General features: G+C 40.1%; 1 protein-coding gene across 9 annotated transcripts in view; it reads right to left on the bottom strand.

Annotated features, from left to right (window-relative positions):
* Positions 1 to 19932, bottom strand: part of LOC124154429 (Golgi reassembly-stacking protein 1-like) — an 85580-nt gene that overhangs the window by 33115 nt on the left and 32533 nt on the right. For all 9 annotated transcript variants that reach the window (XM_046528148.1, XM_046528202.1, XM_046528174.1 and 6 more), the window contains 3 exons: positions 13558 to 13648; positions 7105 to 7231; positions 5344 to 5554 (listed from right to left, as the gene is read on the bottom strand). In XM_046528148.1, coding sequence (XP_046384104.1) covers positions 5344 to 5554; positions 7105 to 7231; positions 13558 to 13648 — 429 coding nt within the window. The remainder of the gene's footprint in view (positions 1 to 5343; positions 5555 to 7104; positions 7232 to 13557; positions 13649 to 19932) is intronic.

Here is a 19932-nt window from a genome sequence, read left to right on the forward strand (position 1 = left end):
AAATATTAAGTAAGCGTAAGATATATATATTTGTTTCCAGCACCCACGGAATTTTAGCGGCAGCCGTCCTAACCGCCATTTATGTCGCCCTCTATCGCTTAGTGACGAGAAAAAAAAAGAAAAACGAGGGCCTCCACCCGTTTCCAAAATAACCTTCGTAAGTTAATATTTCGAGTTACTCTGTATATTCAGTTGAATGTGCTATCTTTTCCATTGGTTATTTTTGTTGAGATTCAGATACGATTATAAATTACGTAGGATATGATTATCTTCTGGCGAATATTTGAAGTAAATTCTGTTCGAGTTCTTCGTCCGGATATATCCGCACAGTATACTGTGCTCAATCATCTTAGCAAATGTTGCTACGAAAGACTTCATTCTTCATTCGGACCATATTCTTCATACCGGGTGTGAAGTGCTATCTTCATATAGTATTTCTCTCTCCTTTTATGCCCACAGGAGCAAGGTTACAACCGGAAAACGACAGGAGAAACATTTTCCATTATCGGAGAAATAAAGAGAGAAATGTTATTATCCGCATTGATTGTTTTTCTACAAGATATGTTTCATCATTTCTCAACGTGTGTGAAGTATTGGTTCACTTGCGTGAATTCCCAAAAATGACACGCAAAAACCTGTACATTCATCTCATTTAGTTTTCGTGTCCCTTTCTCCGCCGTATTGAAAGTTATGCAAAGAATCATTGACGTAAAGAAAAGATTTTCTTAGCTTTAGCACTAAAAAATACTCGTGCCATAATCGTAAATAAATGTAGAGAGGAAAGAGCAAAGAAAATAATTTCAATCGAAACGTCAGCAGATAAGAAGAGAGACAATTGTAAGCGCGGCACCATTTCACCGATAGTGGAAGATACTTCTTCAGCCTCTCTCCGGTTAATAACTTACCCCCGTTGCAGGTAAAGATGAACCATGCCCTTCTCCACAATCGGGGAACGTGGGTGGGGTGAATAAGAGTGGGATAGGATTGCCTGAGGAAAGAAGTGGTCAGAATATGGTGCGGTGAAGGGGGCAGGAGAAAGATGGGTGGGGAAAGGGCCTTCAGCTCTGCCTCAGTTTACGTTTGAGGGGCTTATTTTTCTACGACACACTCAAGCTCCGTCCTTAGGGGGGGAGTGAATGGGAAATGCTGGGGAAGGAGGGGTTTGGGATGCGTAAGATGGGTGTCAGCAAGATCAGCAGAAGGCCGCTGCCGCCGGAAGTAAACAAAGACTTGGAAAGAAAGATCTCTCGGCATGGGAAAACTGGGAGACGCGCGAGAAAAAAGCTCATGGTTAGAGTTAGAAGTGCATCTACATTACGAGTAGCCTGAAAAATAAGTTGGTGGTTAATGGAGCCCAATACTTAAGATATTTAAGTTGTTTACTCAGGAAGGCTATTATATACACGAAAAGATACTACTAAAAAATCTGTTATTTTTTTTCTTTTTGCCCTTCTCCATCGCCGCTTCCACCATGGTTTCTCACTTGCATAAATGGGAATGAAATTGGGGACCTAACTCGTTAGCCAGATCAAAATATCTTAATGTTTGGAGGGCAGCGTGTACTTCTTTTTTATTTGGTGAAATTACTTCACTTTCATCTTTGTCGTCACTGCTATTATGACTAGTCCCGGCCGCTGCTTCATCCGATGCATGTACCGGCATCCCATTGTCGCAAGCCTGGAGATCATTGTAAAGGGCAATATAATCGTTTGATGGTGCACGCAGTGCTCTTCCTGCTTTTTCCAAGAATTTTTCAAAATCATCTTTTAAGCCTCTAATATCCTCCGCAATTTTATCCGCTGCAGCTTCCTGAAGGTATAACGTAACGAATCAACCATAGCCGTGATATTATAGCGGTAGAATTTCTAGTAGGCTCGTTGTATCAATTACCAACCTCGAGAACATCCTCATGATAAGCTATCAAAGGGAATTCGGCCGATTTCCAGCAATTTGCGATTGTAGTGGAGGAAATAAAGTACGTCTATGAACCGTGTTTCTGTGATGAAAAATGACAATTTTATTAACTTGGCCATTTTAGCAAAGTTAACAAAATCGTTATTTCTCATCGCAGAAACACGGTTCAGAGACATACTTGAATGCCTTATTGGCAGGAGTGCGATGCAAACAATTATTTTTGATGATGGCATTGATTGATAGATTTTCAAAATGCAGTCAGAGCGGTCACTTTTGGGGAGATAGGCCCCATGCTCGGAGGGTCGAAGAGAGGGGCCAGCGAGGGTGAGCTCGTCGAGGAAAGGGTCCCGGATTAGGGACCCTTCGAAGTGCTTCGGCGAAAAGTAGTCAAGTAGTCTTCGAAGTACGTTCACAGCAGCCTGCCTTGCAAACGCACCAGGTACGTTCACAGCAGTGCAAAGGGTTAATTGGGAGTGCACAAAATACCCCGCGCGACCTTCCTGACATGTTAAACTACGAAGTATTGTCGATGCGATGTTTACGAATAGGCAAGTAAATAGGGGCATTATGTCAGTCGCGATATTTTAATTAAGTCCTACTTCCCCTAAATTCCCACCGTGAGGTTTTAGGCAAACCCTTTCCCTCCAAAGTTGCACTATGATTTACGATTTCACACTTTTGATGAACCACAGTTGGTAGCGCTGATTTTTTTAGCTACTTACGCCGGCGTAACTAGTTTTGTTGACAAATATTTCACCTTAGTTTGTACAAACGAATGCCTTTCGCTCTTGGGGACCGATCCGAAGTTCGTAAATTCTAAACATTTCGTATAATCGAATAGCACCATGTATTTACCATAGGCTTTTCGCCGGGACCGCACCATCACTTATTATAATCGAAAACTTTGTAAAATCCTGCTTCGTATAATCGAGAGTTTACTGTATTTTCTTTCGAAGCTAAGGTCTTCGTAATACGATCCCAGCTCGAGCTGGGACCTTTTTTTATTTCGGAGAAGAAGAAAGCTTCAACCGGGGGGAGGCGAGTGCTGAATGGAGGCGAACACCGGATCTTGGGAAATGCGCTAATGTAACTATCCCACGGCACTCTGCTTCTCCCTATCGCATTCCAATCTCCTTGGGAAGATTCAAACTATGTGTCTGTTTTTATTAGCCATAAATAACACGTTGTAAACACTTTGTCTCATTTTTATCAAATGATGAATGAGGGAAAATTATTCGACGGGACCACGATCTTCAAACGATCAATGCAGGAAAATGATACTTTGGGGAACGATAGATGCGGGAAAAAATTACATTGTCTTTATGGAACTTAATTTGGGACCAGGAGCGGCGAACGATAAATGCGGGAAAACGATGAATGCGGGAACGATAAATCGGGGTTCCACTGTAATCGATTACGACATGAAACTAAGAGGGCAAGGGAGCCTTGGTGGAAAAGACAGTGTGAGGAAATGGAAAAGTTACAGAAGGATGGAGAGGTAGGCGCGTTATATGGCAAAGTTAAGTCGCTATCGGGAGGAAAAAGAGGGCCAACCATGCCTAAAATTAAGGCTAAAGATGGAAGGATACTAACCGAGCGAGAAGAGGTACAGAGCAGATGGAAGGAATACATGGAGGAACTCTATAAAGGAAGGAACAGACCGGAGAGATTGACTTTAAAGGATGAAAGTGAAGTGGAGGAGGATAATCTTGGGCCGGGGATATTAGATTCAGAATTAGAGAAAGCACTTTGTGATATAAAGGCCAGGAAAGCAAGAAGCGTGGACAATATCCCGTGTGAGCTTCTGACGAATCTAAGGAAGGAAGGTAAGAAAAGGTTTTTCGAACTAGTACGCAGGATCTATGAGGAGGGATGTTGGCCGGAGGATTTCGTGAAGACGGTTTGAATTCCACTACCGAAAAAGAAGAAAGCTGTGGAATGTGGAGATTACAGGACTATCAGCCTAATATCGCATGCGGCAAAAGTGGTGCTTAGGATATTGAACAGACGAATGGAGGCGAGGGCAAACAAGTAATTGGGCGAAGATCAGTTTGGTTTCAGATAAGGGAAGTCAACTCGTGATGCAATGAGGTCCCTCGTCGAGAGGAACCTAGAATATGAGCAGGACGTGTATGCCTGTTTGTGGATTTTGAAAAAGCTTTTGATAGAGTGAACTGGGTAAAGTTATTGGATATTCTCAAGAAAATAGGTGTAGATTGGAGGGATAGGCAACTGATTCGTAATCTATATATGGCCCAGACTGCGCAAGTGAGGATAGCGGACGGAGAATCTGGGTGAGCAAGAATGGGACGAGGAGTGAGGCAAGGCTGTCCTCTTTTGCCGCTGCTCTTTAATATGTACGCTGAAGAGATGGTGAGGGAAGCATGGGATGAATTAGAAGCAGGAATAAAAGTAGGAGGAATGATGTTCAAATCAGTGAGATTCGCAGATGATCAGGCGTTGATTAGCCAGTCAGTGAGGGGGCTTCAGGCCCTAGTGGATGCGTTATACAACCGTTGCGAGAATATGGGATGAGGATTAATCACAAGAAAACTAAGGTTATGCAGTTTTGTACAGCATCACGAGCGAGGAATGTGAGACTTATGATAAAAGTGGGTGGTGAAAAACTTGAGCTGGTTGAGCATTTCAACTATTAAGGGAGTACATTAGAGGAAAACGGACACAGTAGTAGGACATTAGGAAGAGAATTGCATTAGCAAAAGAGGCGTTCATGAACAGAAAGGAGCTTCTGAGAGCATCATTAGGTAAGAGTTTAAAGAAAAGGTTAGTGAAGAGTTTGATCTTGAGTGTAACGCTCTACTGTGCGGAAACGTGGACATTAAGGAAAGACGACGAGAGAAGATTGGAGGCATTCGAGATGAGGGTACGGAGAAGAATGGAGAAGAAAAGGAACGACAAAGTGCTGTATATGGTTGGCGAGGAGAGGCATCTTTTAGATGAGGTACGGAGGAGACAGAAGGTATGGATGGGAGGGGTACTTAGTGAGGAGGGGATGTTGAAAATGGTGTTAGAGGGTAGAGTGTTAGGGAAAAGAGGGAGGGGAAGGAAAAGAATAGGATTTTTAGATGGATTGAAAGGGAGTAGGCCTTACTGTGAGTTACTTACTCCCAGATCACTTCTTTCTCCATGGAAACCTACCTTAATCGGCAGAATACTGTAATAATAATATAGAATATCTTATCCAATTAAGTAAAATGGATTAAACTTCAAAATTTCCCTGAGCTCTGGGGGGTTTTTATCCCCCTAAACCCCCCCTCGCTGCTTGAGTACGCAGTAATAAATACTTCTCCAAAAGTGCTCCAAATCTGTGAATCTAGTTTTTCGTAATGTGCTCATTTACATTCATGGCTAATTTTGTCCGCAAAGGGGCCATGACTCGTAAAACCAACACGGCGTTGTTGATCATACCTTTGGGATGGAATCAGATGCAGCTGGAGCCAATGGTGGGGAGACAGCTTGCGTGGGCGTCGCTGCAGCTGGCATCTGCGCCGGTTGTTCTTTGGGGGATGAAGTTGGAGGCGTGACAGCTGCCTTGACGACACGCGGTTTACCTCTGGCATCGTGGTTGTTGCGGATCAGGATGCGGTGAAGGTATCCGTAGCCAATACCGCAGCCAACACTACAAGGGAGAGAAAACAGAATTAGATTCATTCCACCACTCAATACAACAAAAAAACAACAGCAAATGTCTGGAGTTTTAATGCAACGTCTTCAGTTTTCCCAGTGAAGAATATGGATGAGGCCTTGCTGGGTTTCACATCGGTTACGTTGTCATACACTTTACAGTCAAAAGAATACAAGATTAATGACATTATTACAAAAGAATAGCCATGAGAAAAAATTCCCCTGGACCGGGAATCGAACCACAGACCTTTGGCTTTCCGCGCCACTGCACAGACCGCTACGCTATCCAGGTTCCTTAATTCCCATGGCAATTATACCGAGGTTCACGGCACTAGGTGTTAGGTGATTGAGAACCAATAGTTAGGTTAAAGAACATGGATAACATAGTGGTTCGATTCCCGGTCCAGGGTAATTTTTTCTAATGGCTATTCTTGTGTAATAATGTCATTGTTCTCATATTCTTTTAACTGCAAAGTGTATGACAACGTAACCAATGTGAAATTATCTCATGCTATCCACACATAAGTACAATGCATTTAGAGCACTAGGTATTCCATAAATTATCAAGTTCAAAGAGAACCACCACGTACTACAGTTCAAAACAAGCACACTCATTTATCTCTACAGCTGTAAGTTGTTTCCATGCTGGCGAGCTATAGTCTAGGTAAAAAAAACAAGCCCCAATTCAGTTATCATTTTCTCCCTTATACTACTGAGATTTTCCTCCTTTCCAACATTTCTACATTGATCACCTACAGCAGAAAACACAGCCATATAACATGCATCGGAAAGAAGAACACAACCCATGATAATCACGAAATCAACACGAACGTAGACACAACCCTAAATCAGTCAGTGGGAGTTTATGAGTTTTGCCTAACTTCACAAATTTGAGGGCTGTAAAATCCAATGTATAAATATTGTTCTAATGTGACTGAGATTCGTGATGGCGAATATTTAATAACGCTTCTTCACAGAAAATAACTTTAAGGCTAGTTCACAGGTGATAGCTCATGAAACAACGTCATGAAACTTCGGTTTTTGGAATTATCGTATTATAAAATTATATGTGTATCATTATACCTATTTTGCCGCCTTAAATACATGAAATAAGACCGTGATCACCATTGTGCGGACGTCAGCTATTGAACTATAAGGTTCTAAATATGTCAGCTGCAGCTGCAATCCTTGTAAATTGAGGATAAACATGACTCGAAATAATTGTCGAGGCCTACCTCGCTTCAATATTTATTCCGTTTAGGGCGGCCTCGAAACAGCGACAATATGCTTCGTGGAATTGCAACTTACGGAAACGTGGAGGCTTGAACGTCGCCACCTCGACATTGTCGAGGATTCGACACAATCAAGGCCTTCATGAATAAGGCCCAGGGCAGGGATTATAGATTAAGTAACAACTTAAATTTCTTAATGACGTTCCTTTAACTATAGATTGGATCGGCTCCTACACCGGGACAAACGATTTGCTTCGTAAAAGCAAGACCTTTGTGATAAGGTTGTTAGCGAGAGTGCTGAATGTTCACTTACCTCCCCTCTCCGCCCCATCCCGAGTTGGGCGTGATTGTCACCTCACGGCAAGCGTCCTCCTGCGTGTTGTACACATACAGCTTCAACGCACGCCCCTCGTGAGCCTCAATCAGCGAGAACAAATCCTCTGCAACAAAGACAAACACATGTAACACTTTCTGAAACAGACGCAACCACTTTCCTAAGTATCTTGAGAAGTAAGGCCATTTTATGCTCTTAATACTTAGTCAATCTGTTACAACACATGTTTAATACAGCGATTTATTCCAATTCCAAATGCCGTTTTACAAGGAGCACGTAATAGGGAAATTGCATACTTTTTATAAACAGTATGCTGATATATTACAGTAAACACTTAGTACCGCAATATAATTTTTTCCGCTTAAAATTCAGTTTATACACTAGAAAATGACTCCCAAAAGTCTCCCGAGTTTTGCGGGCTAAAAAATACTGCCCCCACTAATCTTAGGCCGTGACGTCATAGTTCAATAGGAGTCCAAGATCCAAGCCCAGTAACTGCAGGTTTGGAAGAGCCATGTTGCATTTAAAGGAGAACATGGGTGAAATACGGAAAAATTACAAGTGGTGCATTGTTTCTCTGTGCAATAACACCCCAGAAAAAATTTTTGTCAGCATTTCCACCGAGCAAATTAGAAGAAAAGCCTCGATGCATGCCGTCTGTCGGGATGAGCGTTACGGAAAAATAAGAGTATAATAATCGGAATGATAACCCCGTGTGCTATGTAAGCGAAGATAACTTAAATATAAATATGTAATATTTCCATATTTCATTGACTGAATAACTTGAAACTGAGATTTTTCGATAATTCGGCTGCCGTAGAATAAAAAATCAACTTCTCAACAAAAATCGAGATAGGTATTTCTCGATGGTTAAGATGGACTCAAATTATTTATGGCACTTGTTCAATTTCAGTTACGGAAGGACATAGAAAATTCTATGATGCTTAAAATCAAGGGATGGAATATGAAAATAAAGAGCAACGTTGATCCTCATGCATTGAGTGCCAGCCAAGAAGACAGCGTTTTCTTCTACTGTCGGCGTCAAAATGATGTGCCGCTGTACTTTGCAAATTTATATCCTGGCTTCACAGCATGCTATAATAATGAACTATACGTCATTCTAAAGGAAATTTTATCCTAAATTCTGATTTTATTACAAAAAAATTCAAAAATGTAGACGCGGCCAGTGCAATAAATGACTCCACGCACCGAAAAATTAGCCGTTTTTTTAACTTTATGAACTTTGCAACTCAACCAACGGAAAACAACTACGTCTACAGCATTCATCTTCATTTACACTCATCAGTGCGGATTAATAAAATGGCTTTTGGGTATTTTTAGAACTTATATTTTGTTATAAATTAATGAAAATATTTAAACATTATCTTGTCCCATAGTTTACCTCAAAAGATAAAGGAAGTTGTAGATGGAAAACGAATGGAATCCAGAGGTGGTCACATAAAATGAATCGCAGCATTCTTTGATTTTATTCTATGCCGTTGCTTGCTTTTCAGAAAAAGTTGAGTCACAAGAGGAATACTCCACGGCCCCTGATTTGGAAACTGTGGAGATAGAGGAAGACGTGTGGATCAGCAATTTCCATTTAGTTGGTTGTCAGGATAAACCAAGGATCCATTTAAAAGTTGTCAGGCCATCGTATAAAGATAGGATCCTGATGTGCACCACAGGGGAAATGGGGTGTTTGAGGGAAAGTCAAACCTAAAGTTGCCCGAAGAATTTGCAGTTCTATGTTGCTCTTTCCCCAGTTAAAACCAATTAGAAATTGTATTGGTTTGATATTTCCACCACGGGTTCCAGTGATAGCGTGAGTGCAGGTGATCACAGTCATCGTCAAAGGTCATTCTCTACGATTTCTGATACGGAATTTTTAAGTGACAACCAATCGCAATGACGATGAGCTCACCTTTAGAGTAGGTTTCAGATATATCGTGAGAGAAGCTCCCAAAATGTATTAAAGACTCTGTTTGGAAAACATGCACATTCTAATGCTAATTTAGGAAGTATTTATTTAAAAGTAACTTATTAACACCCGAAGACATTGTGTTTATTATATTGATCGAAGGGCGATTAACCGATTCTTTCTGCAGAATAGGAAGTGGCTTCAGGGTTTTTAGTCACAAGATGGTAGATTGTGTTGGAAGTTCGTCTATATTATCGCTACTAAATTGAAACATTAATAGTCTGGCTTCCTCAGAGCTTCCTGTCGCCCTCCAGGCAAGGTATTTTTAATTTGAAAGTATCATCGAAAGCTTCAAGGTGGAAATAAATTCACCACAAGACTCTAACGGACTGCGAAAAGAATACACATTTCACATGAGTATACGCTTTCGCCAATATTACATGCAAGTCTCACTTTCTTATGAACTATAAAACATTTCAGATGCACATCAGCTACCTTTCCATTTCTCGGCATTGTCTTTCGGCGCCGAAGTCTACAGTTTCACTAAAATACCCTGGTATCATGATAGAATCAGTAACAGGAAGCTTCCTAGGATCAGCCTAAGAATAGCCATATTCCTTCATCTTTCCGCAATCTATCGCTTTCAATGAAGAAAAAATAGATCAAATAATATCCCTGAAGTCACAATGAACAACTCCGATACGTCTGCACTTCAATAAATGAATCATAACCACGCCGTCGCTTGTATTCAAGTATGCAACCTCTACTATGGCCGTGCCGCCGTGCCTCCTCATACTGAACTATGACGTCACTTTTCTACCAGCCAATCATCGGGCGTTTTCGATTCTCACGTGCATTTGAAAATTCTCGTGAGCTTTGATGCATTAAATATCGCTAACCACGTCATAAAATAATAAAAAAACTTTCACCGAGATATGCAAACATATATTTTTATATAATTTTGGGGCTATTGATTATATCTGAAATATATGCAAGTTCCCTATTGTTCAATCTTACGTACATACGGAGGCGTAATCAATATTTCGTCGTGTATAGCGGAGTATTGCTAGAATAAATGTGAGGATGCGTGGATGCGAGACATCAAATTAACCTCTACTCTAATCCCGAGCATGCATTCTTGCAATTTCAACAAACATTTTCAGTGCTAACCTGCAAAATGAAGTGCCCCATTTAAAACGACCTTTAAGAGAAAACGGCATTTCTTAACTTAGCCGCCATCATGAATATCATCTCACTTCCAGCACGCTTTTTGAACAGGCATCTACAATTTTTGTGCTCAGAGAGGTCAAAATAAGGGCTGTTGACCGATTGCAAAACAAAATACCTCTCGACATAAAACAGAGGGGCTTGAGTGGCTCTGGCCAGCCCAAACTGCCCCTGGTGATTATGGCCAGGGGCGGTCTGGCCAGGTCAGCCGATCGGCAATCGCCTTGGGCCCTGAGCTTAGTAGGCCCCCACAATGCGCTTGTCTCTCGTGAAGCCTATACGTAAGATGTAGTAAAAAATACAGTAAAACCTCACATTAACGAACTCTCGCTAAACGAAGAACTCCGTTCAACGAACAACTGCTATTGGTCCGGCCAATTGCCTATGTAAACAGGGTAGTGAAAAACCCCAATGAACGAACTCCCCTATTATGAAACCGATTTTTGAAAACCGATTAAAAAGCACGCGAAGTGATTGGATAATACGCACTTAGGCTTCCTAATTGTGGTCTCTGGCCCGCAATTTGCATTGCAGTTGAAGAAATCAGCACTGTTTAGAAGTGTGCGAAGGAAGAATGAAGATAACGCAAACAGACTCCCTTCAATTTCCGTGCCCCTAGGATGATGCAACATGCATATCACACCCGGGGAACGAACTCCCGATCAACAAAACGGCAAAATTTCGGTCCCTTGAGTTTCGTTTAAGAGATGTTTCACTGTACTCAGATTGCTTGAACCAAATATATTTTGCAATCATAACATTCTACGCACTCATTTCTTGTTTTATTTAAAACATACTGAGGGTATCAATATCATATAAAAATAAATTAAATAAAAGGTTGAGAAGATAGAAGAGACCCTGATGCTTTTCTGAAAGGACTACTCATAATGGTTATTTTTAGAGGTGTGTCGCTTCCGCTACACGGCTCCTGGTACTGTCGGTTCTTCGCTGAAATTTCTACCGCATCAAATACAGACAATGCTACATTGAGGCCCCTTTCAGACAAAATGACTTCTAGCCAGCTGCCGTTCACGTGATATTTAGGCGGTGTTCAGAAAATGCAACTCTCTGCAATGCCGTGTGGACTGCAATGAACAGCAGCCAGTGGAAAATCGTTTCACGTCAAAGTGCTCTTATGATTGAATCACGTACATATACAGTAAATCTTCGACATATGAGCAAGATATGTTCCGAGAAATTGTTCGTAAGTTGATAAACCCATGCAAGGCATCGAAAAGTGTGGTTATCCTGCAGAATGCACTGCATTGCAACGTTGCGTTAGCTCATCGTCCGCTCAGTTTATCCATGGTGTCGCTGTAGCGGCATATTGAGCAGTTTATTGCTGAGGTTATAGGAACTGTGACAGTGAAGCATGCAAGTGAGTTGTCAATTAAAGTAACAATTTAAGCTACATCGCAGAATACAGAACATATTTTGAACTGACTCACTAGTTACAACAAATTAACGGATGATGTCATCAGATGTTGGGGGAGTTTCACTATAGATCCTGATGCTATGAAGTATGTAAGCTGTGCTCCAAGCATATTTCGCGTGGCCAATCAAATTCAACCACTACTTTTCGTATGAAGTTTTTCACGGATTCTTTTATCAATGTTGATGGTGGTTTTCGGGAATTGCTACGTATGTAACATTTTCACACTCAACGTTTCACTCCTCCTACTGGGAGCGTTATCAAGGGAATGGGAGGGAAACCGTTCTCGTCCCGAGCTTATATTATAGGTTTCGTTAACCTGTTGTTGACCCGATTTTGAATTTTAGGCGATAGCCGTCAGTCATTAGATTGGGCCAGGAACCCTCTCCATAAGCGGCTGAGGTTATACATCCATCCTCCCTATTGAAGTTGTTTGGCCTTCTTCGCTATCTCGACGGATTCACGTATAAGACGCTGATGATATTATTCCGTCTTCGCCAATGCCCGTGTAACGTTAAACATTATTCTATGCCCAGGGCTGGAGGCATAATGTTCAGCGACAGCTGATGCATCCCACTGATGTAGTTTTAATGCTCTTTCGTGCTCTTTAAGCCTTTGGGAGATTGAACGCTGCCTCTGTCCCACGTAGCTTCTGCCGCAGCAGCAGGGAACCTCATACACTCCCATAGATTAAAGGGGAGGATGGCTACCCTTCGGTGAAGGTAGGATACTATGAATTTTCTTCACCGTGCAGAAGCCAGTCTTCATGTAGCCTTTTTGAAGGATCCTAGCGATTCTATCGGTGACCCCGGAGATGTATGGAAGTTTAGCGTATGTTAATTCTTCCCCTTGTGTCATCATCTTGAGGGGGGTGTCTTTCTTTCATCGCTCTTTTTATGAAAGAGACACTGCAACCATTTCAGTGCCCACATAAGGTGTTGCATTTCACCACTGATATGCTCCGCATCACACACGGTTTTGGCTCGGTGGGTTAGCGTTTTGAAAAGGCCTGCGTCATTAGCATATGGAGAGGGTTCCTGGCCCAATATAATGACCAACGGCTATCACCTAAAATTCAAAATCGGGTCAACAATAGGTAACAAAACATGTATAAGCTCAGGATGACAACAGTTTCCTTCCCATTCTCTTGATAACGCTCCCAGTGGGAGGAGTGAAACGTTATTTGAGCATGAAAATGTTACCTACGCAGCAATTCCCGAAAATCACCACCAACATTCGACAACTACTGTTTTCGGTGAATGCCTGTTTGGTACTGCAGGCAATATTTCTACCAAAACAGAATAAATAGGGTAAAAATGTTGAATTTTTAAAGTCAAGACCTGGAGAAAGAACCAGTGGCTACCTGATGTAATGTGACACATTGGTCGATCATGCATTCTTTAACAACGTGTTATTTAAACTTTTTTTTACTAGGAAAATAAAATTATGGAGACAATCTTAAGATTTTTTCTACAGAGCTTTCCTGCTGATTTAATTCTTTAGTGAAATTATTATCATTGACTTCTTGTTGTTGTTCATCAAAATTTGCCATTAATTCAGATAATAATAGTTCATCCTTGGAGCCGAGTATCGAGAACCAATGGGAGAGAATCGGACCAGTACCGAGAACAAAAAAAATTTAGGAACCGACTCATGTCCTTGGTTATTTTAGAGGCTTTTTATGTTTCAGTGGAGTTTCAAGGAAAAAATTCAAAAAATGGATACTAGAACCAGGATAAATTAGAAAATTTTACAAGCTATGCATTCTCACAACATTTATTCTTGAGAAATCACTACTTTTTATTAACTTTTATCTCGACTGGGGCCCCCAATCACCCCACAAAATGTTTACCACTCTTGTGAAGAACCGAGTCAGCTCCGATAATGTAATCCTCGAAAGCTCGAAGTCCGGCCTCCTCGGCTGGCGACGATGGGTTCACCTCCTGGTGGCAGTCAAAGGAAACACAAACGGTATCATCTAGACTCAACAATTAGAAACAACACTGTATTTTTCATTGTCTTGCAATTTGGAGTAGGCACCCTCCCAGATTGACTTCATCTCATTCAAGTGCAAATGACGATACCTTTTCCAACAAATACCCTATCCTCAAAGGTACTTTTTATTCAAGATCGACCGACTAATACCCTTTTAGACTTGCGAAGATTTTTAAAGACTTTAAAGTACATTATATTAAAAAATAGTAATAAAAAAGCAAGAAGTATCATTCAACTTTAAATTGAGTCCATAATTTAGTTTAAAGTTGAATAAAGGAATTAGATTTCATATTTCATTCAGGAATGGTAACAGTAAATAATTATAAATGGCTCTCTTAAAGGCTGATAATGTATTTTCAGCACGAACATTCACTGGTAATTAATTCTACTTACAGGAGAATGAGACTTGCAAATTCATAAAGAAGTCTGCTCAGCCAAATCTCATGAATACATGAGAGAGTATTAAAGTGTTCGTGCACTAAATACATCGCATACATACTTCAGGATTACGAATTAAACCAAGTCTTATTTTCTTAAAATAATCATTATCGTTTTTAACGTTAGGAGATACAATCGAAGGAAAATACAAAGATAGTGCTAAATTTGAGCAATTGTGATCATAAAAGCTCACTGGTGTACAACTTATGTCTGCTAAGACTTTTAACACTTTGAGTGCTAACCGCTTAATATTATGCGGCGCGAGGTGTTGCAGAATTTGCGGGAGGCGTAATATTACGACGGGCATTTTGTTTACATTGTGGCGGCTCCCGCCTCAAAGTTACGCAGCTGGTATTACTCGGATTCATGCATTTGCTCTTACAGGTGAAGTTAATGCCACAAAGTTATATATTTCGTCATATTTTTTCTCCTTCAAGACAAAATTTGTCTGAAGGTTTGGAAATCCCTACCTCGTTTGTCATTCGTGTGTTCTTTCGCCAGTGATCATGGAGCGAAATCTCCCCGACGAAGACATTGCCAATGCGTTGAATTGTTTCGACAGCGATGATAGTGAAAGTGATTTTGATGACTCAGATTGCGATGATGATTACATGCCCAGCAAAGATAGTTCAACAGGTAATTTCCATTTCTTGCGTACAGTAACGCAACCCGCGTGACCTTTTTTTGACTTCTTTTATATATCTTTTGCGCAACATTTATTCGTACAATTACTGTTTTTCATTGTTCATATGATATTTATTTCAGAGTCTGAAGGTTTGAATGAACCAGAAATGGTGCAACAGCTAAGTAAGCGAGGAGAAGCTCAAAAAACAATGTGCAATCGTAGGGGTGCACCTAGAGGAAGACGGTCAACTAACAGAGGAGCGGGCCCGGGAGATATTTGGAGTGATATTGACGCACTTCCCAAGGTTTTTATTTAGGATATGGAACTTAGCTACTTTTCGAGCCTCTATTCTAACGATAATCTTTCCATCTTTGAAGTATGTAATCTTCACTGGTGACTATGGTGTGAAATCAAATATGTACTGGGCTAAATAGTTCAAGTGAGATGATGATTTTTTGAACATTTTTCGACATTGATTTGATAAATTGTATCAAGGAACATACGAACTTATGTGCAAGGCAAAGAATTGCAAAACTGAGGAGATGGAACTTACTATCCGCAAAAAGCAGATTGCAATCCTGGAAAACAGTGACTCAAGGTGACGTAAAAAAGTTTCTTGCCGTTATAATGCACATCAGCTTTAGCAAACGTCCTCGTATCCATGATCATTGGAGTACTGATCCCGTCTTGGCGTGTGGCTTCTGTCCTGGTGTTTTTTCTAGAGATAGATTACTTGCAATCTTAGGAAATTTCCATCTTGCGGACAACCAATTATTCATTGAAAAACGCGTAGACCGTCACGACCCCCTATTCAAAGTGCGTCCATTGCTCGAGGATTTTCAAAATAAATTTCAAAAATCCTACCAACCTGCGGAGGATATAACTGTAGATGAAGGAATTTGTCCCTTTCGTGGTAGGTTTTGCTACAAAGTGTACATGCTCCCAGAAGCAAGCAGTGGTTTTGTTTGGAATGTGGATGTGTTTCATGGCCAGGAAAACTCTGGATTGGCTATAGTCAAGAGACTTTTGGCAACGCTTGCTAAAAAGGGTCACACATTATATACAGACCGATTTTACACAAGCCCTGGCCCGTGAATTGGAAAGCCTTCAAACGGGATTAGTAGGTACTATCATGAAAAATAGGGTGGGGATTCCATTGGCGATAAAAAATGCTCGCCTATCTCATGGATAGCATGTTTTCGCGCGACATGAAAATATATTAGTCCAGCGTTGGAAAGACAAACGTGATGTGTTTCTGCTCTCCACTCGACATACAAGTGACATGATCACTTTCAAAGATCGCAGAGGAAGGGAGAAAACTAAACCTGCGATAGTAATACACTATAACAAGAAAAAATTTGGTGTAGATCTAATTGATCAACTAATGAGTTACGGTGCCCTGGATCATCGATCAGTGAAGTGGTGGCGTAAGCTGGCATTCCACCTAATAGTTATGGCAGTGACAAATGCCACAATCATGTACAATCAGTTTAGCCAAAAATCCGTTGCAGTCACCTATTTTACGCAAAAAATTTGTTCGGAGTTAGTTACATTGGAAGACGAATCGCCCATTGAAAACGCCAGAGCCAAGATAACTAGAATATCTGAAAAGCATTTCATTGAAAAAATTCCCGCACCATCTTGACAAAAGAAGGCTCGAAAGAGGTGTAGGGTGTGCTCCGAGAAAGGGCGAAAAACGACTGGGAAAGCTGCCAGAAAATGTACTATCGTTTTCAAAAGTATGTAGACACCCACGAGCCCCACTTAACTTATGTGGTAGGGTCGATAAAAACTTAGAAGGTTGGCACATAAGTTAGCCTGCATCTCTCACCGGTACGCCAGCAATAGCCAACGAGGACTGACGTGGGGGCGACCGGGCTAGCGAGAAAGGAGTCAAACTACAGGCTGAAATGCCCTAGCGGATAGAATTCGCTGAGGAAACTCACGTCCACGCTCATGTTGGGCCTTCGAAGTGTTTTCTTGCGAGCTCCATGGCGAGGATTTCCTCTCTTCAGATTCATATTTGGACTCACCGTGAACACGGAATGTTTATGTGATTCCGTAGCTGAGTAGGATTACTTCACGTGCATATGATACACTGAAGTTATCGGGAGGTATTCGAATCCGAACCAAATGACTTTTTTATTTTGTGAAAGGTCGATTAATATCAAATTATTTTTAACAATTATAAAATTCTAAGCTTAGATTATTTTTATCTACAGCTTTATTTACAGCTTAATCGGCATGCAAAGTTTGTAAAAAAATAATGAAATAAAGGTTTTAGAAGATAAAAGAGAACCTTATGCTTTTTGAAAGGGTTATTCGAAAGTTATTCTGGAGGATTTTTATATTTCAGTGCGGTTTTTAGGTACAAATATTCTAAATAGATAATAGAACCATCACACCTATCTAAATTTTTAAGCTATGTAATTTTCATTTTTCTTAGTATTTTTATTTACAAAATTGATACTTTTTATTAACTTGAATCTAAATTTTAAGAGCCAGAATAGCGTCAAAATCCATTTGTAGGCGTGCGATTTCCCAAAATCTTCCGGTGGAGGACCCCCTATCATGGGCCCTAGCCGAGGTCACACAATTACCCTTTCGTCCTTTTTTAAGGGAGAAAGATTTCATGTATCAATTTACTTCAACTTAATCCTTGGATATATTTGTATTTCGCACTCCTATTGGAAGAAAAGCATTGTTGCTTTTAATTACATAACTTCCCACACTGGTGAACAAAGATTTTGTCCTGGAGACGTCGCGACGTCTCCAGGACGCGTCGTTGGATGATCTCAGACGTATTTTTTGGCTGATTTGGAATCTGGGCAGGGATTATTTCCATCACGTCTAGTTTCATTGGGACAGCTGAATGTATGTTTTTTCTTTTACAAAAGTAGTAATTTATTTCATTTATATATCATAATAGCATGAACAGGTAAAAATAATAATTTCCTGTCATAACATGTTGTCCTACGAGAGCATGCCTTCCTGTCCCAACAAAATATATAATTAAACTTGCAGTAACCTATCGTTTTTTTTGATGCAATGCATAATCAGCTTCCACTCCAAATAAGTATGTGACTGTCGGCGCGTAAAGACGTGTGTTTTTCATCTGCAGACGGTTTTAGAAATTTGCTGCTCGCAGGAAATGTCAGCTTATTACATTGTAATCGTTATGAAGTGTCTTAGCTTTCATCATGGGGTCAGTCCGTTTCAAATCACCGAGGCCATGTTGTTCAGCATTTTTAATTATCCTGAATTTTTTTCATTGGTTCCCTACAAGTAGACAATCACAAAACACCATTTGAAAAAATTTACAAGCCATACTTTTTTGGCAGACATTTTTAAAAGGGGGAATGGGCCTAAACAGTGCGTGAACTACCACGATTACTTTTACTACATGTGCGGTGAAATTACTTCGAAGGCTAAAAGGAGGAATATTACCTTTTTGAGACAGTGTTTTAGACTTTATTATGACTGTCCGTTGGGTGACCAGGATACAGGATCGGAGTCTTCTGTGATATGTAGCAGGTGTGAAAGACTGGTTGGACTGATGGAAAATGTCATATGAATTTTTCCGTCCTCATGATTCGACGGGAAGCTAAGGATCATATTTCTGAAATCTATTTTTGTGAAACAGAAATTAAAGGAATAACACCGCAGTCAAAACGCACTGTAAAAGATCCAAACAACCTAGAATCAACCCCACACTTGAAAAATTTACCAGTGGTGGAACCACACAAAATGTTGATCTTAGCGAATATTCAGAAAGTATCTGAGAATTATGGATTCGAAAACTCGAAAGACCCAATTTTCGGACCAAACATTTCTGATACACCTCATTTTATGACAAAAGAGTATTTAAGTGATCTATTGCGCAACTTAAATTTGTCTAAAAAGCAGAGAGAAATCTTAAGATCACAATTGATGGGTTGGAATTTGCTGGATCCAAATACAAAAATTTCTATGCATCCACCTCTCAATGACGAATTCAAATAATTTTTTCTCATGATAACAAAATTTAAGTTTTGCAATGATGTTCTCTCTGTTATGGGTACTCTTAGTTTTGAATATAACACAGATGATCATTCAGTTCATTGATTCCTTTAACGTCATTTAAAGGCTGTTTTTTAACATAATGGAATTGAACTTCCCTCCAAAGCATTAGCTCATGGAACCGACATAAAAGAATCTTACCAGAATAGGCAGTAAATTTTTCAGTACCCAAAATTTGTGGAAAATTAGAAGTAGCTGTATTTTACTAGGCATACAGTTTCACTGCACCAAAATATTATTGCTTCTTCCGCGATTGGGATAGCAGAGACAGAAAAAATCATTGCTTGAAAAAAGATTGGCTATAACGTAAGCACTCGTCACTGGATTCAAAAATGTCCTTTTCATCTTTTTACGATCCTAAAAATATTATTTTGCTACCTCTAAGTATTAAATTAGGGATTTTTAAAAATTTAGTAAAAGATATGTGTAAAAGTGGTGCAGGTTTTACATATTTGAAACAAATGTCCTAAAAATCAGTGAAAAAAAAGATAATAGAAGGATTTTTTATTGGGCCACAGATTTTTTTTTGAAGAAGTGCTGAAGAATTCGGAATTTTGACAACAAGAGTTCAACAAAAAAAATTCATGGAAGTCATTCAAAAATGCATTTGAAGGTTTTCTAGGAAAGAGAATGGCTAAATATCACCACTATCTGGTGGTTAATGTAATTAAATTGCGTTAAAAATGGGCTGCTCTACGTATTCAAAACAAATCACTTCATTGGCTCACACCTGGACTTTTTTCCTACATACCTTGACGCCGTTAGTGCTCAACACGATATGTGTTTCCACCAGAATATTTCACTGATGCACGAACAGCACCATGAAAAGTTCAGAAACATATTATCAGATTAGCGGTGGACACTGAAAAGGGATTCGTCAGAAGCTAAATATGCGAGAAAATTACGAGTGAGTACCCATTTTTCACATTATTTTATTTATTTACTTAAACTCCTTTGAATCCGATTGCCCTAAAAAAAACTCAACGCGATAGAAAACATCTGGGCCCAGTTTCGGAATCAGCCCGAAAAATACCAGAGGATTAGCCAAACATGTGGCTAGAATAGGAAAAATTATTTTTTGGTTGATCAGTGTTATCGATAGAGTTTCAA

This window comes from Ischnura elegans, chromosome 1, assembly GCF_921293095.1.
Source record: "Ischnura elegans chromosome 1, ioIscEleg1.1, whole genome shotgun sequence".
NCBI classification, from domain to species: domain Eukaryota; kingdom Metazoa; phylum Arthropoda; class Insecta; order Odonata; family Coenagrionidae; genus Ischnura; species Ischnura elegans.